Here is a 23769-nt window from a genome sequence, read left to right as displayed (position 1 = left end):
ACGTGCTCCTGCTCTTGCAGACTTGTTTTATTGATAATAAAGGCCCACTAACTCATTTTTCAACTCATTACTTTTTGCCGAGTATAAATCGTTATTATTAAAATCAACAATATCACCAGGACTAGACTAAGCAAATACTTCGTGTTCCTGTTGTTATTGCTTATTTCAGCAAAACATCGATACCAAAATAAAAATAACTATGCCAACAAAAGCGTCGAAATATGTAGGTATTTACTGACGTTTTTGCTAAATAACTTCAATTTTCGGAATATATTTTTTTTCTTGAGATGATACCTGGATAATTAAAAAAATTGAAATTTTATGCACGCATCAAAATTATAAGATTTAACCTTTTAAAGAACATCAGCCACGTTTATTCATATTTCTTGAGAACTAATTGGTAAAATAAAAAAATAAATAGGGCTATGTAGAGAATAAAATTACCTTTAACTCAAGGTATTCCTCGACCCCTATTCCTATTTAAAGAAATTGACATGGGGCTCTGATGATGAGGGGATGACATCAGACAAACTCAATTTCTGTCCATGAATGTCCTCAATATGAAATTTGGCGGATCGGCCATTTTTGGCTAAAAATTTTAGTTTTCAAGATTTTCAGTATGGATAATTTTTATTGATGCCGTAACAGTTACGGTGCATAACTTTTTATATTCATGCCCTGTTACAATTAAGTTTGTTTTACTAATCTTATTTTCAAAAAAATATACAAGGTAATCATGGGCAGCGGAAAGTCTTGATTTATTTAAGATTTAAATGGTAATTTAATTTAAATAACATACAGTAAAATAATGAAAAGGCTAGTTACATGCCATTTTGCTTTTTAAAAATAAACGTAGTTAAATGGCTTCCCCTTCTTTCAATACACCTTTGAAGCCTTTCGTAGAAATTCTCCATAACGCTATGCAACGTATTAACATGAATAATAAGAATTTCTTCAATATTTTTCTTTTGAGCTCTTAAATGATCGATAGGTAGCGCCGCAAAAGGTAGTCGCAAGCCTTTGGATCTGGCGACCTTCCAGGCCAGTCATTATCTCCTCGTCAAGAAATACCGTGTGCGCAATTTTTGCAAAGACTTTAAGGACGCTCTTGTGGTGTGTGAAGGAGCACCACTCTTTTTGAAACCACGATTGGTTGTTCTGTGGAAATCTGTTTAATGGAATTAACCGTAACAGTGTTACCATTCGCATTTTCAAAGAATTCCCATGGATGATGCATCGTACCTTCGGGCTTTGTAACGGTTATTCGTGGAACTCCTGTGGAATATCTGAACTCCAGTAATGGAAATTTTGTTTGATGGTGTAGCCGGATAAATGGAAGTGGTCCCCATCAGACATCCACAAATTGTGACGAATGTGCGATCTTATTCTCAAGCAAAGTTTCAGCAAAACGAAGACGAATTAGGATGTCTGTTAGCTTAGTGCTTGAACAATTTGGATTTTGTATCCGTGAAAATTGAGATCTTTATGCAATATTCGAATTAAAGAAGTCTTACATATGTTCAATGCCTGAGCTCGCTTTCGTTTGAAATGTGGGCTACAAATTCTCTTACCTGTCATTTTCGCACGTTCTTATACTTTTTCTTGCTTCCTTATATTAGACAGTGACAGCTGAACCGATGTTTTCAAATGTATGTGCCCATTCCTTTATAGTATGAGCCGAAGGAACTCTGACGTGCCGACCAATATAGAAATAAATTCGAAAATGTGGTGGAAATGTGCCTAGGAAAGGTGGTGACTATACAGTTATTATTTTTTTAGTAAGATTTAATTTTGAAAGTAGGTTGCTTACCGGGCCACTGGCATGCGTTGACAGATAATTTACCAAAAAAATCCACAACCATTCATAGTTGCGATATAATAACATTATTAAAACTTGTTCCCTCTCTCAAAAGCCATCTTGTATAAAACAAAAAAAGAAAATTATTTAATTGAGAAGAAATAATAGTGTGTCAAGATTCTATAGTTGATATATAATGAATTCTATTAAACGCACTAATCAGGACTTACTTCCGACCTATATTTAACACTTGTTACCATTTTTTTGCCAATGAATGTAAACACTGTTAGCTAAGTATATATTCGCATCTTAATCCTCGGTGGGCGAGAAGTATTGATTAGTACACAAGTTTTCAAAAAGAAGCAATTTATTTAACAATGGTCTATGGTGTTTCCGTGAGAATCGCCCCGTTTTGACAAGTAAGTAATTTCTAATTTTGCTTCTTTTCATAATTTTTATATTGGTGCAACCACATATATTGGCTAAAGAAATAAAATAAGGCATGGTTTTAACCTGTTCACGTTTTTTGTAGAGTAATAGCTCTGATGATGGCCTTTGGCCGAATGCGCGTATGCAGATATTAGTAAATTGGTTCTTACGCTGAATACGTGTTTTTTCATTCATTTGACTTTCCTGATTTCCCTGTCAAGGAAAACAGAAATGCAAGAATTGTTACGATTGAGAGGAATAAATTATGATGAAGTATGTTAAAGCGGCAACTTTGTAATATAATAAAAATCCATAAACCAAAAAGATATGAAATAGATATAGATTTTTAATGTGAGGTATTAGGGTTACCTCCATTGGCTCCATATCAACCTGCGTGAGTTAAAGAAATATGTGGCCAAGCAAAACGCAAACTTAAATTTCCATGAGGTTACAAGGTACAATATTGGGTCGACTTTTTCAAACAATTCCTCGAAGAAAAATTGAAGTTTTAGTGTGAGTGAGCTAAAAGGTTTAAAAAAGACAATAAGTTATAAAAAAACAATAGGCACGGTTCTAGAAGAACTAATTATTAATTTAGATGAAAAGTTTTATATTTCACTATATTATTTGTAAACATTTTTAGTGTCCTAACGGAAACCAACGCAAATCGCTTTATTAATGAGCCCTACAAAAAATTAAATAATAGTTTTATTTGTATTTCACAACAGTGAGTTGTGATGGAAGTCCTTATGTAATTTTTTTTATCAAGAAAATAAGCCTTAATAGTCAACTTATTTATTTCGCATGTAAATGCAGCACATGTACGCCGCATTTCGTTTTTAACGCACACGTACTCTCACTCTTATGTGTCTATAGTATGACAAATGGGTGTTTTCATGGTTTAGGTCAGTCTTCAAAACGAATTCAATACCGATGAAAGGTATGACTAATATTTAGACTCTGACATATGATGACGTAACGCTTAAGATATCGTAAGGCAACCGAGTAAGGCGCGTACTCGTTAAAATATGGCTTAACTCTCAGTTGTCTCTCTCACGTCAATGTCAATTGTCAGATGACAATCTCACCCTCAAATGTTGACATTAATGACTGAAGGGTAGCAGTACATATTTACATTTGATTAGATTTGAAAATTATATTATCTAAAACAACAAATATTGAATTTATTGTACTTATTGGCTAACAATAATAAAAGTACAATATATTATCTTTTATTCAACCTACGTTTTCGTGTTGTAAGTATCTACTTGTGTTAGTAATGTTCCATAAAAAAAGCTTTGAAATAAAATGAATTATTGAAGTATATGTGCTGTTATAGGTACATATTGTAGAGCTCAGAGACCTAGAAAATGTTGAAGAAACATATAAAAAATAAGAGCTATGGAAGAGGAATTTGAAGAGCCAGATATCACAGAACAGATTTTTCATAATACAGTTCGAGAGCAAATTGTAAGTATTAAAGATTTATCTTATTGAGTTATTTTAAAACACATATATATAACCATTCAACTAAAATTCTTTTAAATATTCAATTTGGCTCTACAATAAATGTACCAATAAAATATTATATGTATTAATTAATATCATACTCTTAGCAAATAGGTATGTATAATATGGGAAGCACAATGAAAACATTTGTACACATTAATAAATTAAGAAATAAGAGGAAACACTATTTTTTTGAGACAAACTTTGCCCATTTTCTTGTGTTTGTTTATATCTGAAATATTTGGCCTACATTAGTTTTCAATGATTGTCTTTTGTCAATTTTTTCAATTACATTAGGCAGTGTGTATATTGATATAAAATATTGATCAGTCATCATTAATTGGTTCAAAGGATGTAATAATTACTGTACATACTTTAGTATGTACAGTATTATTACTTTAGTATACACCCTACCATATCTATACAGTATTGTGCATAAATATAGCAACAAGAGATGTTTTCAAAAATATTATTTGCTCCTTTATTTATTCCATATTATTTCTTTACTTTTAAGTACATGCCTCTGTATTATTTATAAATATACTGAGATATCATAAGAATGCCAATGCAGAGTAAGAAACTTCATGTTTGTTTATTTAGACAATGTGCATAAATATAGCAACATTCTTGTTTTGCATTTATTTTATCAGTTAAATATCGATTTACCTGCTGTAAAGTTGTTATTTTTGAATCTCAGAATTAACGGGTCTTAATGGGTCCCTCAAAAACCGTCTCTGGTGATGTAAGAAAAATTATTGTGGAGCATTACAAAAATGGTGTTAGGCAGAGTGACATTGCAAGAAGCTTACGACTTCACAGGTCAATTATATCCAGAGTTTGCAAAAAATTTTGCCTTACTGGAACAGCTGCACCGGCGCCCATTCCTGGTAGACCCAGAAAAACAAATTTAACAATGGATAGGCAGCTGCTACGAATTTCCAAAGAAAATCCTTTTTTGTCTTCTTCCCAAATTTTGGCAAAATTAAAAGAGGGTGGAGGAGTAAACCTCAGTTCCAGTACCGTAAGGAGAAGATTACTTGATGCCAACTTACCTGCTCATCGCCCCACCAAAAAACCATTACTCTCAAAGAAGAATGTCAAGGCTCGTTTTCACTTTGCCCAATCTCATGTCCACTGGTCTGTAGCTGATTGGAAGAAAGTCGTATTTAGTGATGAATCTAAGAGGGGGAAATATTCTTGTATGGGGATGTTTCTCGGCTTGTGGCATGGGACCCATAGTAAGAATAGTGGGCAAAATGGATCGTTTCATGTACAAAGACATTCTGCAAACACATTTAGTGCCATATATGAAGTCATGCCAGTAACAGCCATATTTCAGCATGACAACGATCCAAAACATGCTTCTCAATTTGTTAAGAGGTGGCTATTCGATGAAAAAATAAATGTAATGGTCTGGCCATCTCAATCGCCAGACCTAAACCCTATAGAGAATTTATGGCATTACATTGACACCAAAATCAGGCACATAACATGCTCTAACACAAATATTCTCTTTGAAATAGTGGAAAAGGCTTGGAAAGAAGTGAACAATGACTATATTATGAAATTAATTGAGTCCGTGCCAAGACGATGTGCAGATGTTATAAAGGAGAAGGGGTACTACACGAAATATTGAATTGATTTTATTTTGGTTGGGTTATATTTTTTTTAGAATCAAAAACTATTTTTTGTTGCTATATTTTTGAATAATAAATTTGCATAAAACAATTTGGTGTTTTATTTATTATGATACAAAAAATATGATAATATGAAAATATAAACAGGCTCTAACTATTCTTGTAAATAATATATAAACCTTACTTATAAAATAGATACTAAAAGATATATAACAGGAAAGTTCAATGTTGCTATCTTTTTGCACAATACTGTATATTCAAGCCAACCCAATCCAACCAATTACTAATAAGTCATTATTACATGTACATAAATGCTTATGTGCGCATAGATATGTGGATGTTCAACTTTTAATGCATTATGTGCCTTTAATTTTATTTATTAGTTAATGCCTTTTGTTTGGATAAATAAATCAATACCTTAATACATTTATAATGGTGATGATAATGATAACAATGTTGCTCCCAGACAATTTAGTTTGTTTTAGCTAATTGTGCTGAGATTTAGAAATTGTTGACATATGTGTATTTAATTACCATTTTTTTGGTAATAGCCATTAACTAACAACATCTGTACTTAACTATTCAATATCTGGTTTTCCATCCCAGATAACTTTGATATATCTGAATTGGCTTGAAATTGAACAGGGTAGGCAATCGTAACAATAGTGGATAAGATGATTTCAAAAAACAACTGGTAAAAACCCATATTTGGATGTATTATTTGCTTAAAGATTTCCAAAATATTCAAGAGTTAAACAGAAATTTAGCATATATAGAACGAATGTATTCATTAAATGTAAAAGAAATAATTAACTAGATGGTTGGAATATTCTCGTCCTGTCTTAATATTTAATGCCTTGTGAAAATAAATAATCAATTTCACAACAACTTATTACAGTAAATATAGAATATAATGACCTAATAACTCCATAAAAATTAACATTTTAGCCAAATCTTTAAAATACTAATACTATCTTTTTTTTAAATTTATTAATGAGGTAATACACATTCTAGACCGCCAACCCCTAAAAACCTTTCCTCTATGTTTATGTTAATCATGGAAGCACACTGGTTTTATGCTAAGCCAATTTTTCAAGGGAAAATTAAAAAAATTTGAAAATTTAAAAAACACTGGTTACAAGCTAGGTCAATTTTTCCAAGGAAAAATAGCTGATTACATGCTAAGTCAATTTCTCAAGACAAAACTAATATTATACAAAGTCTTTGCTGACTTCTTATGATTGGATACTCCATGATTTTGAAAATATTTGGTTCTTAATTCTTATTAACTTTCACTCCCTAACATCATAACATTACAATCATACAGATATTCAAAATCACTTCTTGCTATTAGTCAAAACTAATTTTTATAAAAATAAAGAGATTTAATAATGAACAGTTAACCTTTTAACTTATTGATAAATTAGAGTTGTATATTCGGGATATTAAGTTGTGCTTGTCGTTTTGTTTGTACCCGCTAATAAATATTGTAAATGCATGTTTACTACAACAGCAAATATCTACAACATGGAATAAGGCCAACATTAAGCCTGTTGCAAAAGTACTAGAACGTAGACCCCTAAGTATTTTGCCGGCATTATCCAAGGTTCTTGAAAAATTTATTTGTAAGCAAATATATAAATTTACTAAATCAAGTAATGTAAATCCCACCTCTCAATATGGTTTAAAAAAAAATCTTAATACCTCTACAGCCTTAACAAAAATTTTAAATGATATAAGAATCAATGAAGACCAAAATTATTCTACTTATATGGTCTTATTCGATTTTAGTAAGGCCTTTGATACATTAAGTTATTATTTATTACTACCAAAACTACAATCCTATGATACATTACTATCGACTTTTATGCCTTATGAGAAAGGAGTACACTAGGGATTCATACTTTTGCAATCTGCTTTTTTTCATTTACATTGTAGATATGCATAAAACCGAATACTTTATTCACTTTCTAATTACCAAAAATGCTAATTATAAAGTGAGTTCTATCATTGTTTTCAGACAAGGCACAGGCAAGAAACAAAGTTTTAGGATAAAACATCCTAAAATGTCTATTTAAAAATAATGTTTAAAATCCAAGCCAAATCTCCCTATTCTTTGGGAACGCTGTATGTCACTTCCCCAAAGGTATACTCAATTAAAATTTCCCGATATTTTAGATACCATTTTAGTCACATTTTTGCAGTTATAATAAAAAATTAAAATCCTTTAGCTTAATACCTTAACATACTACCTGCTTAAGTGAATACCTGGACAAGTCTCTGAATACAGGTCACTAAGAAATTCCTAATGCATTACACTTCAAAAATTTAACAAAAAAAAGTTAGTTACTTTTATGAAAAATTATGATCTGAAAACAATATCATATTATATCCAATCAATTACAGCTATTGGACATCTGTGTATTAGGAGATACTGGTATTGCATAATTTTTATACAACTCAGATTTGAATTATATAGAAAATACTGACTTTTCCATATTTTTTTACAGATTTTTCTCCTCCTATTCGCATGTCTTTATGCGGCCAGTTTTACAACCTTAAACAAGTTTAAAAGGAGAGGTAATTCGATTAATCTATTTTTTATGAACAAAACTCTTAATTTTTGTTATATTTTTTAGGTAAAGAAGACTATTACAGTTGTGATGAAGATGAAATAACAGTATATCGGATAAGCACCTGGCTGTGCACATTCTCCCTAGCAGTTTCTATAGGATCAGTTTTGTTACTTCCTATATCTATTGTTTCTAATGAAATACTTGTAAACTGCTCAGATAGCTACTACATAAAATGGCTCAATTCATCGCTCATACAAGGTAAGTTGAGTAAGACTTAATTTATTATTTATAGAAATTATATATTTTTAGTGATTCCACAAAAATATTAATGTTAATATTAAGTATCTGCGTTGTATCTATTTATTATATTTTAAAATTAAAATAATATGGATTCTTGGTGAACCCAGTAAGCAGTTTTAGTAATTTATTTTCAATGGTTCTCCAGAATCCAGAATCTTTCAATATATTGAATTTGATCTCCATCTTAAGTTATCATTATTTTTCTCATTGCTGGAGTAGGTTCCTTTTCATCAATCCATTAAGAACTTTGGTTTTAGATGTATAAATTTCCTTGATAAAATAAATCTGTTTTTTTTTTGTTATTAGACTCATATAGCCAAATGGCCAAATTACTTCTGATATCCTTGGCGACATAGATGAAGCTAGTATTGATAAATTTTCTATTTATGTAAAAATATATCAGTAATACAACCAATCTATAACCCATGTACATTGTTTGAGGAGGATCTGCCCTTATGTGTCTAAAATTTTATATTTAGCTTTCACACAAAAATATATTTGCTTTACAATTTTAAGCAAAGGATTATATTATTATAAAACACAAACAAAACAACCGATAAAAATTTCAGACGTCTCGCCTTCGACTTGCTTGAAAATATCCTCCAAGGATATGTTTTAATAATAGATCATTTTAAAGTTGAAAATAAAATGAACTTGCTTTTAAATGTTCTACTGAGTGATTTTTCGTTTCAATTTATAACAAAGTGTGCACATTTTTGTTTAAATAAAGCCATAGTTGTTTTCTAATATTTTTTTAAATTCAATCAGAAAAATTGTGTTAACGTAATTAATATTAAAAATCTGCAAGGGAAACTTTAGCGAAAGGCGTTCGACCAAATTATAGATTTAACATAGTTTATTTCTACATTCATATTACCAAAAGTAAAATTATATTTTAATAATCTTATAGTAGACTGGCTTGTGCTAATGATTTAAATGATCTTTTGAGATTTTGATGCTGAGAAGAACTATTTATTGTTAATAGTATTTTCCATGTTTCCAGAAACATAGTTCTTTGTTCATTTTGATTGGCTTATAATTAGGTTTATTACATTTTCATGTTGAGTATGGAATTTTAATTTAATAGTTGGTAATTAGGTTGATAAGATAAAGACAATCTTTAGTATTTAGTATTAGGCAATATCGTCCCTACAATGTCCAAATGTCGAATGTGAAAATGCCTACTTTTCAGAAGAGCTAAAAAACATATTTAATTGTCATTTAAAAATTATCGCATACGCGAACTTGTTTTTTTTTTATATTACTGCTATGCAGTTTTTAATTCTTTTTGTGATAGTGCTAATACCTATAGTTTTTTTTTGTTATTATAGGCTAAAAATCTATTTTCGTCACTTTGCATCTTATTAAAAATTTGTACCAATTTACGGCTTTGTCAAAAATTTTACTTCAAAGAATCGAATGTGACATATTCGATTGTTTGTGTTATAAAAATTTAATTTTTTTGTTTTTAATAAAAGTCAAGTGATGAAACAAAAATTGACATACAAATTATTTATTATAAACACTAAACACATTAGAAAACAAAACCAAGAACAAAATAAAAATATGGTTAAGTGGAATTAAATGATAGAAGAATCATCATTCTCACGGAAATTTAAACATGAAATTAAATTACAATTAGAAATATTTTTTAAATCTCTTCGGGCTCATCTTCATCTTCATTAGCATCTGGCTCTGGTAGACATTCCCTTACTTCGCTTGAAGTTGGTAGGGAGTAGTAGTATTGGTGGTAGGGTTTTGGGATCAAATTTTGTGACAAAAGATCTCTTTTTTTACATCGGTTATGGGAAGTCTATTATTATAAGGAATAGAAGGAGTTGTTTGATAATATCCTCTTTTTTTTTGTAGCCACTAATTTCGTCGCCACAAAAGTCCTCGTTATAGTTTCGTTTCATTAAAATGTGTTTGTTTTCATTCTTTTATATTGAAACCATACATGCACCATCAATGAAAGTAAAATGATCGTCAATAACTGGTTCCATTTCATTTACTTCATTTTTTTGCTTTTACTTAGCTTTTTTTTCTTAGCTCTTTGCGTTTTGACATTTTTCTGCAATAAAGGCGGCAAACAACACGTGCTAAAGAAAATCTAAGTATAGCCACTCGTGGTTTCCTGGACAGTGCCAACTAAACTTGCTGCGGATTCAGCGCCAACTCAGAAAATATAAACAATTTCACAATAAGAAATGTGGCACATTCGATAAATTAATGAAGCCACGTTCGTATACTCTGCTAATACTTACGAACTCCAACTATCGAATATAAAATTTTGTATAAAATAACATCCGTTAATTTCAAAGAATTTGCATTTTCTCCAAAGCGTAACTATCGAATGTGCCACATTCGATATTATGCTTTGTATTAATTGCAAACCCTACATGATTTTTCCCATATTCAACTATCAAATATGGCACATTCAATACTATGATATTCAAGATTTTGAAGATTTTTTGATATTTGCAGTGTCTAACTAACAAATGTGTCATATTCGATAGTGTGTAGATTTACAAATATAACAAGTTTTATGTAATCTCGGTACAAAAAAACGAATGTGAATATTCTATTATTTAAATATTTCAATAGAAAGTAGGTTGGATTAATAGTTTTGCTGGAAAGTTGCCCAATATATTTGGGCCTGTATTTCGGATTGTGAAAAAAATTTGCCTTGGAAAATCGAAAATATATATATATAAAAAAAGCTGGTTAATTTGCCTTGCTTTTAGTCCTTTAATCACACTTATGAAAATAAGCATTCAATGATAAATAAATCATTTTTGCTAACTTGAAAGTCTATCAAAAAATAATTAATTATAGCACATAAGTTCAGTACTATTGAACTAATTAACAACCGTTCATTAAAATTGACCATTTATCTCTTGCAGGTTTATGGAATTATGTATTTCTGTTCTCCAACCTATCCATGTTCGTTTTACTCCCATTCGCGTATCTGTTCACTGAATCGGAGGGATTTTTCGGATCTCGCAAGGGATTATGGGCCAGAGTATACGAGACCTTTGTGGTTTTCAACCTTCTTGCCTTAGTGGTTTTGGGTATGACGTTCGTCTTGGCTGCGCTACTGAACAAAGACGAGTTTAACGTTATTCCTATATTTAGTAAGTATCGTAAGGACTCTGACTTTTGAACAGGTTTTACTACGGCACGAAAATACTTCCTTTAATAATCAAATCGTTAACTATGGTTAGGAATGTGTTTTAAGTCTATTAAAGGGAAATAGAATTAAAGGTCAAAGTTGTTAATTGCTAAATTTACTGTAAGAAAATAAATAGTTGCTCTTAGTAAGAGAAGAAAAGTGGTCTAGTGTTCTTCCAGAGCTAACGCAGGGCTCTTAAGCCTGTTACTATTTTTCTTACATGTCACTGATTTTCATCTGTATGACAGCACGATCTATCCTAGAAATCGTTAAAAGGGAATGACAGTTAAAGAAGAGAAGGACCTATAAAAGGATTTTTCCAATGTCCACAGTGCGAATTTTTTGGCTATAACACAAAAAATAGCTGCAACCATACCAGGAGAGTTAAGCCTTCTGTGAAGCAATTTAAGAAGAATAAAGAAAAATCGAGAATCCAAACTGTTCAGATATGAGGATACTGTTTCTTTATTCAAAAATTATAATATTGATCCCCTCATAAGCCTAATATATTTTGACGTGATACGTAGACGGGCTAAAAAGAAAAAAATACTATGAAACCTTTCATGACAAACAGCCCTTATGAAAAGCAACAATCGCTGGTCATATAAGGCATTTAAGATATATACGTCTAGAGAACGAAGCGTTTATTGACACACTAGTGGAAGTCTTCAGAAAATAAACTAATTCATTTATATATCTAGTGAATGAACACCGTTTTCAACACAATGTAACTAGATACATTTTCGATTCACATATTGATCTCTTTTTCATTAAATGAAAACAGAAAGGAACAACACACAATTTTTTTAATTGCTTTTCATTCTATTTTAAGAAAGAGCTTAAATTTTCAAATGGTCTTTCAAAATTCTGATATTTCTTGGAATTACACAAACAAAAGTACAGTCTATTAAACCATTTAGCTCATGTTTATGCATTAGTACATAAAATGCTCTAAAACACATATTTTTAGTTATTCAGAAAGTTTGTTACTTGTCATATTAATTATTACATGCTTGCATTTTACTGAATTTGTTTTTTTTTTTAGGCTTATGGATGTATCTGCCATTTTTATATTCGTGCATATCATTCTTTGGAGTTTTAATTTTATTAGGTAACTAATGTTAAATTGTCTCAATACTTCTACTCTTAAATTTCTTTCTATTATAGTATGTACTCCGCTAGGACTTGTTCGACTGTTTGATGTTGTAGGAACCGTGTTAGTTAAGCCGCAATTTCTTGTTGATTTAAATGAGGAGTACTCGACCTGTGATTTTGAAGCTGAATGTTTAATGCGAAGACTGAAAAGAGTTGAACATACAGGTACCAATTTTTTATTCACTCTGATCTGATTTTATGATTTTTTTCTGTTCAAACAAGAAGTTGGGTTTCAGGTATATAATAAAAAAAGAGACTTAAAAGAGTAACTAACAGCCTTAACTCCGATTATTGAATATTATAACGGGTAGTTCAGAAATATGTTCATTTTTTTACGCTTCATATAAAATTTGGTAGGGGGGCTAGAATCGTGCGCGCGTGCTCAATCTATAGCTTGGTTCAGGGAAATTTAGTCACCATGCAGCGCTGTACGGGAGAGCAACGCTCGTTTTGTGTACGAGAGTATTTCCGTAACAACAATTCGGCCACCATTGTGCGCCATAGATATCGGGCACATTTTGATTTGCATGACATTAACCAGTGCCCAAGCCCACAGCTGATCGTAAAATGGGTACGTAAGTTTAACGACACCGGTTCGACGTTAAATAAACGAAATTCGGGTGGGCCAAGGACAACGAGAGTTCCCGAAACGGTTGCTCGGGTGAGAGCGTCTATACTAGTGTTGTAAAAATCTGGATGAATTCAATATCCGGACGATATTGATTCGGATGAATTAAAATTCGGTTTTTTCATCCGGATTAATTCATCTGCTCGATGTCTTGCCCGTTCGGCAAATTATGCCATGTTTCGGGCTCGATGCTCGACCGTCCGATAAACGTTTTTTATAGCTGTTTTTCGAATATGAGGTATGCATTATGCCACTCATTAGACATTTCGTTTTTACGGATTTCTACATGATGCTAAAACTAAAATAGCTAATTATGTATGTAATAAATCAAGTATATTTTAAACAATGCAAAATATCAATACAAAAATGGTTTGTTTAAAAAAAAACTTCTGAAAGTCAGGCGACCCTTAAAACAACTTGGGCGTTCTTGTATTGTCTATTATGTTTCTAAATGAGTACAATAAGGATAGATAAAACAATAATTACAAAAGGCGACGCGACGATATTGCCGATATTTGTCCGGACGATTTAATTCGGATTCTCTCAGCCGGTGGAACGTGGAACTTCGTGAGCCTCGTGCAAGCTTTTATTTCATTGTCGGTCGAACGGACGACGGGCGGCGTGTATCCGGACGATTTAGATATTCGGATTGATTCGGAATAATTTGATATTCGGATTGAACGGACGATTATTCCGGACTCTTCGCATCACTAGTCTATACGCCGAGAACCGACCTTGTCTTCTCGCAAGCGCGCAGCGGCATTAAATGTCTCCAGATCGTCGGTGCTGCGAATTCTTCACAAAGATTTAAACATGCATCCTTACAAAATTCAATTAGAGCAGGAATTAAAGGAAAATTACCCTCCTGCAAGACTTTTGTTCGCCAACGAAGTAATGAATCGATTTCAGCGATTCAACAACATTTTTTTCTCCGATGAGGCTCATTTTCACCTAAATGGCCATGTGAACACCCAATCAAAGGCCCCTGCATAGCCCAAAGGTCACGGTTTGGGCTGCAATGTCGGGATCAGGAATAATCGGTCCCTATTTTTTCGAAGAAGCTCGAGGCAACGCAATTACCGTAAATTCGCAGCGTTATATAGACATGCTTCAAACATTTTTCGCTCCCGCCCTTCAGGAGTTTGAGGGATACAATCGAAACACTTGGCTTCAGCAGGACGGTGCCACCTGCCACACCTCCAACCTGTCTTCAGGCGCTTTTTCCCAATAAATTAATCTCCCGAAGAGGGGACATTCAGTGGCCCGCCCGAAGCCTAGACCTGACTCCCTGCGATTTTTTTTTGTGGGGATACCTTAAGAGTAAGGTGTACAGCAACCGACCCGCCACCCTGAATGATCTAAAGGCCAATATCCAGCAAGAAATTGAAGCGATAACTCCAGAAACTTGCCAACGCGTTATTGAAAATTTTGGGGGTCGGCTTGAGGAGTGCCAAGAAAGAAATGAGGCACATTTGGACAACGTAATTTTTAAGACATAAATTTCCCAAGTTTTCTGTAAATTTTAAGAATAAATTTGTTACAATTGATCAACGGGTTTTTTTTTATTTAATTTTATAAAATTAACAACTTTCTGGACCACCCAGTAGTGTGTTATAAATTTATTTACTAAAAAAATGGTTCTTTTCTTTAAGTTATATTTATTTTAGGTTTTTACTGTGTGGATCCAACTCCAATGTCCTTTGAAAACGGTATTTTTCTTACGACAGATGAAAGCAAACCCGTAGAGTGTGTAACCAAGCTGCGCAACGGTGAATTGCGCACAAAATTAGGCAGCGTTTTAAAACAATTGGAAGCTAAAAGATCAATTTTAGGTAGTTCCCTGTTGTTTATTTATAATTCATTAATCAATAACTATTTTATATTGTAGATAAACAGAGAAAAACTTCTTCTTTGAGAAGAAATCTCGTTTATCCAATAGCAATGCTGCTTTTAATTGGATTCACAGGAATCGCAGTGTTGCTCGTGATCCAAAATATTCTCTCAATTTTGATAGGCCTTAAAGCTTTACCAAATAGTTCCAAGGTAAAATTGCTATTATTCTTGTAAATATGAAGATTTTATTTTTAATTTTGCAGCAATTTACGTTAGGCGTAGCTTCACTGTCAAGGCTAGGTCCCGTAGGGGCGGCCTTGGAGATAATAATGATCGTATACTTCATCGTTACTTCATCCATTGGCCTGTATTCAGCCCCATTTATGAAAAAAATTAGGCCAACACCTGGTGGTACCTCTTTTACGTTGGTGATTGTCAATTGTGCCTTAGTTTTGGTTATTAGTACTGCATTACCGTTGTTGTGTAAAACTTTAGGTAAGTGTATACATCTTATGATATATTTTTTCTCCTACCGAGTATACTGACTTTATGCACGCGCCATGGTTTATTAAGGTTACCTTTTAAATGTAGGGCGCAAAATAATTAATTTCCGCTCAGTAGGCCGCGGGCTCAAAATCGCTCAATGTTATATACATATTTGTTTACAATATTAGTTAAGTTAAAAAGAAAATTTGGTTTTAAAATATTAATATCTAATATTACTTCAAATTCAAAATTAAAAAGTTTATTTGCTAATCAGAAAAAAAAACAATTCTAACTAAAAAAACTAATTGAGAGAAGAATAGTTTTCTCAGACAAAAAGGATGGTATCGCGATTCTTAAAACCGTTGACACCTGTCATTAAGTATGGCAGGACTACTACTACTATTGAAAATTTAATAAACGTAAAATAAAAACAGATTGAAAGGCTTGAAAAATATCTGGTAAAAAAGTTGTAATTAAGAAAAAAAGGAACAAAATAAAAAAATTACGTACATATATGGTGCGCAAGGTCTAAATTGGTAATTATTATCCAGTGTTTATAATTTTTTATGCCCTTATAAACCATATATAATGTAATAAAATATCCTTTTTAATAATATCAAATAAAGTACCTATATTTTTAATTTTTTCAATAAGACGTAACTTTCAAATATTTAGATAGATTTTTTACGCACTAGTGCAGTGATGGGCAAAGTACGATCCGTGAAGGTATTGAATCCCGCCCGCCAAGGGTCCATCGACATTGATATTACGTTTTGACGGTCAATCTAATTATACTAGAATCTTAGAACATTGAAAGGCTAGAAGTAGCATGCCGTGGAACTATGGACAGGTTTGTTTGCTTGCAACATCTCTGATGCAATGATGCCAAATGCTTATACAGAAATGGCAAAAATCACTTTATAATATCATAAAAATTTTCAGTTGTTTCCGAAGACTCAAAACAATACTACTGCTCCCCTTTAATAAAATATCAAGCATTTTTTTAAAATAAATTTGATAAAATACTCTATATCGAAGTCAATATTAACTTTAAATAAATGAAAATAAAGTACGAAAAAACGAGAAAACGGTAATGGCATCGCAACGCCGCTCGATCGCATTGTTGATGCCACTGATACAAGCACTCTCTACCAGTGACGTCGTTAACAAATATTTACCTGATAAATTTTTATTAATTATGATAGAGTTTAAGTATAAGTAATATTACCATTTATGAGCTATTTATGTGTTTTTTTAACGGACTTCGTTAGAGGAAGGTCCTAATAAAAGGCACCATTTTTGTCAAAGCATTTTTATGGAAATTAAATATTTTATTAATATAATATTATAGATTTCTTAATAAATCATGTTTTAAGACACAAATTATTAACATTTTGCAAAATTTTATTGTTATTATTAAATTGGACAAAACTCAGTTTTACATCACTTACATTATATCACATAATATATACTTCTATGGTGCTGACTTTTTCAAAGGGACAGTATTGATTCAGCGGAAAGAGTTAAATCTACAAGGATGTTCAAATTGTGAAGGAGTTGCAGGTTTTTTATAGGTTATAAGATATGAGTATTTAGCCTGTACAATGGTTTTGAGACATTTAACAGTGACCTATATAATACCTAATACCAAATATTATATCATATTAATTTATACTAAAAAACAAAGCTTACCTAAGAATAAAGACTATGTACAATAGATTAGATTAGATAGTTTATTAGTAGTAATATACAAACAAGTACTTTTACAAGTCAAATAAAATATGTAGTATGTTGGGCTTTTTCGAAAATCATGTTATTATTTCTTAAGCATTTTAATAATGACTTGAGACATCTAATTCAACTTCTTTGGGGCAAATTTGTTTATTGCAATCTTCGAATTTTAATTTTTTGTTCTTTATTTTTTTTTCCATAATTTGGTTACAAGTGATTTAGCTTTTGAAACGGTGGAATCATCAGTGCTTAGGTCCTCAGGATATCATTTTGATTTTACCCTAGAATAATATACATAAAAATATAGTATTACCAAAATTAAAAAGAAAAAATTAAAAAAATGTATTATGATAATCCAATTGATCAATAAAATATATGTTATTATAAAGAATCTTGGTAATATCATACATTTGATTTAATTAAACAAATATAACACAATAAAATACTATATCACTTTTAAATAAGATACATAGAATAGGATGATACATGGCATAAGACTAGTAGTCTATTTTGAGTGTATTTTTACCTTTTCCTTGGCAGAGTCAGGGAATGTGTAGCAGTTAAACAAAAACGGCTTGGATGAGAAATAGTAATTGTTGACCTAGACCCCACGGTTACTGTAGAACTATTAATCTCAGATGCAGTTATTGTTGATGATGAATGATCAGATCTGTAATTATACAAAATTTGATGTATCAAGAATATTAATCTATTTTAATTATCCATACTTGCCTATATTAGCTTCACTGTTTGTACTATATACCATTTTGGAAGCTAAAGAAGTTTTTGCACTCTTCAGGAAAGCTACCCCTGCAGCTTTAAAGGGTAAATCGCTTGGTAAATTAACTGAATTATCGGCTGCTGTTTTTAACCAGTGCATCAGAAATCCTAGTAAAAAAATAGTTTTACATACATACCTAATTTAATAAGTATTAGGTATAAATAAAGCTTATATGAGTAACACTAATCCTTTTTGTGACGATTTTTTTATACTAGAAAAATATATTTCAAAAAAAATTACCTTTGAAGTAGAGCTGATTTTTTTAATAAAGTCTGGCTACTGATCATATTATCTTCCATATATAAGAAATCACTTCTAAGGATGTGATCTGAACAAACAAATATGTTCTGTTTAATTGTGTTGATTTCCATTAATCAAATCCATTTTTAGTCAACACCAAATTTTAGGGAAAGACAAAATTAACTTTATACAATCATAGATATCAATATCTAAATAAATTTCAAAATTCTTTAAAGGCAATAAAAAATTAGTAATTTCATCTATCTACCTAATGTCTATATTAAAAAAACATAACTATACATAGATACGTACATGGGTATTAGGTATGCCTTCTTTCTGCCAAAACAACAAAAAAAAAATATAAAATCCTGTAATAAAACCAGGGACAAAATTCTAGTTTTATATTTTTTATAGCCTATTGATAGATGAATATGTTCAAAAAAATATTTAGATTTAAAAATATAAATATTTTGGTATTTTACGCACACTTTCACATTCGGGTTTTTATTAGGTTTATCTATAAGATCCCCTATTCTACGTTTATGATGATGGTTACCCCATGATGTGATGTTATGAAAGTATCGGTACTTACTTGTGAAAAGATCGGCTTGAATCACCTTTTTATCATGATGCGGCTCAAACGACACGTTTTTCCCATCCTAGCAATTAAAAAAAACACTAAAATGTGGCCTTTTTCCTTTAGAAACCGAAAATTAAAGAAAATACACGAATCCCGAAAATAAACAAAAAGCCGTTTGACAGATGACACTACGCGTATGGTTCAGGCGCTTAAGCTCCGGTGTTGTCGCTTCAAATTTTTTAGAAGCAGTTTTAGGGATAAGAATGTTAATAATTTTGTTTTTTTTTTTGCTTAACGACATTATATTTATTCTTAAAATAGGTTAATTGCAGTATTTATACTTTTTATTTTAAATTTTCCTATAAAATACAACACAAATAAGTTAAATTAACGTTATAATGGTTGTTAAAATATAGCTAAAAATTTCCTCCGTTGGAAATTTGCGTCGACTTGACAACAGAGAATCGGCAAATATGTTTGTAAACAAAACACCCCTCTTGCCCCTGTGCACATGTTGGACTCAAACAAAGTTGTTGTTTACTAATTCTAGCCTTTCAATGTTCTAAGACTAGAATAATAGGTGCATAGCCTATAGGTAAAGTTTAAGTTTACAGAATACGCTATGATTTATTCTGTAAACTTTGGTAAAGCTAATCTAGCCGCGTATTTCGGGTGTTGCATAATACTGGTGAAAAGTGTGGTGAAGTGAGTGGTGGGGGCGAACGAACTTAAGCAATAAGCACCACTTTTAAGATAATAGAGGATAAAAAAAGAAAAGTCGATTCCGAGTGTCCACTGTATGGGCAAAAAATTATGTCCAGAAAATATTGAGTCTGCTTATCGCGGAAAACAGTAACACCGCGAATTGATGTCGTTGCATCTAATTTGTCGACTCAAGGCATTCGATAAAAGGAAAAACGGGACAAATAATTTGTAACTTTTTATTATTTATTTATAATTTGAATTTTTTGAAGGTCTTTAAAATTTAATTTTTGTGATCTACTTTTAAAAAGTGGCCGCCTAGAATAAAGCAACAGGAACCGAGGGCCATAGAGGAAAGGGTGCAAAAAAAAATTAATTTACTGAAGTATAAAAGAAACAATGTTATATGTAAACACTGAATTAGGGAAACTTGTTAATTATTTTAAAGAATCTTCTGGACATATTTAACCATAATATAATAAATTTACACTCAGTCATTGAAGTTTGAATATAAAACTGAAATTAACATGAGAAGAACACTAATATAATAATGCATGTTGTAAGTAGAATACCTATTTTTTTTTATTTCCGATTTTTTTTAAATTTCTTATTTGGTGGCTTCCTTTGACCTTCATCAACGAGCAAGTGGTCTTTGTAAATAGTTTGTCTATATAGCTTAATTGTTTTTGGCATATCCAAATAATTACTCATAAAAATCAGAGTGTGGTTTAGTAATTCCATATCTTTCTCATGGTTTGAAATGTTCTGCAGGAAAGAACGGAACGAAAAACCGTATACATGTGGGAAAAAATCGTGTTAAATAGTCTGTTTTGAATTCATCTCAAATCTGACGCTCCTACAACAAACACGCTCTATATAACACTCCGCTCCCGGTAACTCAGGGTATTTAAATGTGTTAAATATCCATAGAGATATTATCAAGTATCTCTATTGGCAAGCTCTGAGATTGCTATCAGGCTATAAACTTATTAAAACTTATCATGAAGTATGATCAAGCGTTTGCTAATTTAAGAAGTACTAAACGATTTGTGGCCATTCATCGGAAAGCACGTCTAAATTCATTTCGCGCTACGATTTCCACTCGCGCGCATATTTTTTTTTGTGATTTATAGATGCCACGAAATAATGCGGAAAATTACTCATATGTATGCCGGACTAATAAGCAAAATTTTAGTGTCATTCTTGCCAGTCCTCCCTCCTATGTTCAATTTGGGTCAAATTCTAATTTGAGGCTTCATGAGCATCTTGGGTCGAGTTTCTAATATGTCAGTATTAATAGTTAAGATACCTATTTTTTTAAATACTGTTTGTAATTTAAGTTTAGTGTACCCTATCCCAAATAACGAGTTGAATATTTCAATTAGGCCTAGCAAATACTATTTGTAATAATTGAATATATATTTTGTGAAGAAATTAATTCAAAATAGGTCTGCTCCAATCCCATAGCTGATACTGCACCTTGTCTCAAAAATGTAAGTATGCCAAAGTCCAACACAATTATCAAGTGCATACTCTCACTTACAAAAAATCGCTTAATTTTTGCACCAAATTTACCCTTGAAGATTGCAATTTGATACAAAGCCAACGCAACAACATAATTAAAAAACACAAATACTCTTTAGCATCAAATAATAATTCTATTTCATTTCCCAAAGCCATGAAACTTTGTGAGACGAATTTATCAATAAAATAAAATCCAAGAAGATCTAATGGAACCACTTGAACATCTTATTCTGCTTCAGGTTTCATTTTTATTATATACTGTTATGTGTCCTAGCATTTGTCACATATTTTTGGCAGAAACAATGTGACCAGAAAGCAATGTCACTAAAAATTCTGCAAAAACTAATCAACGTTGAAGGACGTTGAAAAATCTAAGGGTGGAGGAGTAATGACCCCAAACCATTTATTACCTTAAATCTGCCGATGTTATGTTTGTATTCGTATCTAAATGATGATTAATTTTTTTAGAGCGGGAAGCACGAGAAACGCAATCGTTCTCTTTTTAACTTGTGATTTTATTACTCAAGACTTTACTTACTTCTTTTGGACGGGCTGGTATAATCCGAAAGTACAGTATCTATCATTAGGCGAAATCCTAGTGTTTGGAGTCTCAAAAACACATTTTTTTGAATGTTGCATATTGTTGAATATAGTTATCTTAAGGAAATTATATGTAATATGGTCACTACCCCTGTATAAATTTTTAAATGGATATACAGTATTTTTTCCTGATCTAAAGAAAGATACCTCAGAATGTTCTTCTGAACTTTTCAATGCGGATTACTTCTGTATTTTTTATTTCACCCTAACACTCTAAATTGATTGCATTAATGTAGAAATAGTAGCTGATATTTTACAAGAAAAAGTTATAACAGAATACTTTGTGAGATTTACTGACATTCATGTGGTGCTCAGAAAAACTAACCATAGTGCGGTATATGGCAATCGATTGGTACTTATTTTGTCAGTAATAAATTTATATTGAAATCCATACTAGAAACTGTGGCTTGAGGCCTCGCATTCAGGTGGTACATAGAATTTGTTTAAATAGTTTTTCTATTAAATTAATTAGGATTAGCTCATTAGTTGTATATCTCGTTCATTTCATCGCTGTTACCACTTTTGTTAAAAAGATTAAGTTACTTTAATGATTTTTTTATTTAAACTGTAAATTATATCTGATATTATGTTTATAACCAAATAGGAAGAAAATTGCTTAAATACGGTTTTTATTTCAGGAATTACAAACTTTGACCTCCTAGGTGAATTTGGCAGCATCGAATGGCTCGGTAACTTCAAAATCGTCTTATCATACAATATTGTATTCGCCACCGCGTCATCGCTTTGCATCGTAAATAAATTTACGGCAAAAGTTCGAAGAGATTTATACGCCCGTTTAGTAGAAAATTACGTGTACGTCACCAATTGCGTGTCGTTTATCAATTAATTTTTACGTTTTAATTTTCTCAACCCGAAAGAAAGCTGCGGTGAAAATAATTATGTTTGATTTTAAAGTTGTAGTAAGAAAAAGCAAGGCAGAGTTTATATACACCTCTTTATAGTTTAATATCAGCAGTTTAGCATACTGTATCATTAATTACCGGTATACTTATTCCCTAAAGATTTTTTATAGTTTTTTGTTGTATCGAGATCTTTTTTTATTAAAAGTATCTAGAAAATCTCACTAGCTTGAAAGTAAAAGTATGTAATTTCGTTTTCTTATTAGTTAATAATTAACCTTTTTGCTCAATCGTTTATGATCTCATATCTATTTATTAAAAAAATTAAATTAAAAAACATAACACTCACTCAAGTATGGCCTAAACTGTAGCCATGGTTCGAAATAATCGACTTTCTTCAAGCAATTTGTGCAGGTTGTAGGTCTGAGGGAAAGCACTTTAGGAAACACGCAATTCAGCATGAATAATAATTTGACCTTATAACCCAATAAGAGTTGTTCTAGATTCTTTTGATAACCAGTTATTCCTAAAAATAGTATGTTAAAATAATACAATTTCTTTAATTAGATTTAATATAATCCCACCCTGTGGACTAAGAGTAAATACGCGTACCCCATTTAAGAATTCACCTTAAAAGCTTTTGTGATATAATTTATATATAGGAGTTCCCCACCATAAACATTTGGTATGCCAGTTATCATTGATCATTCTTAGAGCCCTTAAGAAAGTCTGATTTGTCTGTAATGTATTACGCTTATACGCTATAATAAAGACATAATCCAGTTAATTTTTAAATATATTTATTTAAGAAGTCATCTTATTTGTGTTAAATTTAAGTTAGCTATAGGCATTTTTGATATACTCATATTAAACAGTCCCGAGCTAGTCTATGTAATCTTGCTAATGTAAGCAAATTTGTAAGTTTAAAAATAAAAAATAAATAATTTTGTTTTTTATTTATTATTACTGTCATCTGCTATTTTATAAAAGCGTCATCATTGTAAGAGTATTATTCTCAGTGACACTCCATTCACAAGCCTCCTCCTAGATTGGTAGGGGGAACTGCACGCAACGTTGATTAGGTGGAAGTGTGTACTATTCCAGTACGAAATCACGCTTAAATCGTTGTATAGTAGTATTTTTTCTACAGACAATACAAATACACGTGTTTTTTTTCGTGCTGATAACATGGGACGAAAAACAGCAGCAATGTAAAATTTTTCGTTAA

At 31.4% G+C, this 23769-nt stretch overlaps 1 protein-coding gene across 1 annotated transcript; it reads left to right on the top strand.

Moving 5' to 3' along the window:
* Window positions 1-3334: 3334 nt before the first annotated feature.
* LOC126733866 (protein Lilipod) lies at window positions 3335-23490 on the top strand. Its single transcript, XM_050437294.1, has 11 exons — window positions 3335-3483; window positions 3582-3697; window positions 7884-7953; window positions 8013-8207; window positions 11153-11383; window positions 12467-12532; window positions 12589-12741; window positions 14872-15036; window positions 15093-15247; window positions 15301-15532; window positions 22320-23490. The coding sequence occupies exons 2-11, from the start codon at window positions 3629-3631 to the stop codon at window positions 22526-22528; spliced, it is 1545 nt and encodes a 514-aa protein (XP_050293251.1). The 5' UTR covers window positions 3335-3483; window positions 3582-3628; the 3' UTR covers window positions 22529-23490.
* The last annotated feature ends 279 nt before the right edge of the window (window positions 23491-23769 follow it).

This window comes from Anthonomus grandis, chromosome 1, assembly GCF_022605725.1.
Source record: "Anthonomus grandis grandis chromosome 1, icAntGran1.3, whole genome shotgun sequence".
Taxonomy (NCBI): domain Eukaryota; kingdom Metazoa; phylum Arthropoda; class Insecta; order Coleoptera; family Curculionidae; genus Anthonomus; species Anthonomus grandis.
Note: the sequence above shows the minus strand (reverse complement) of the source record. Positions and strands in the feature narration are given on the sequence as shown.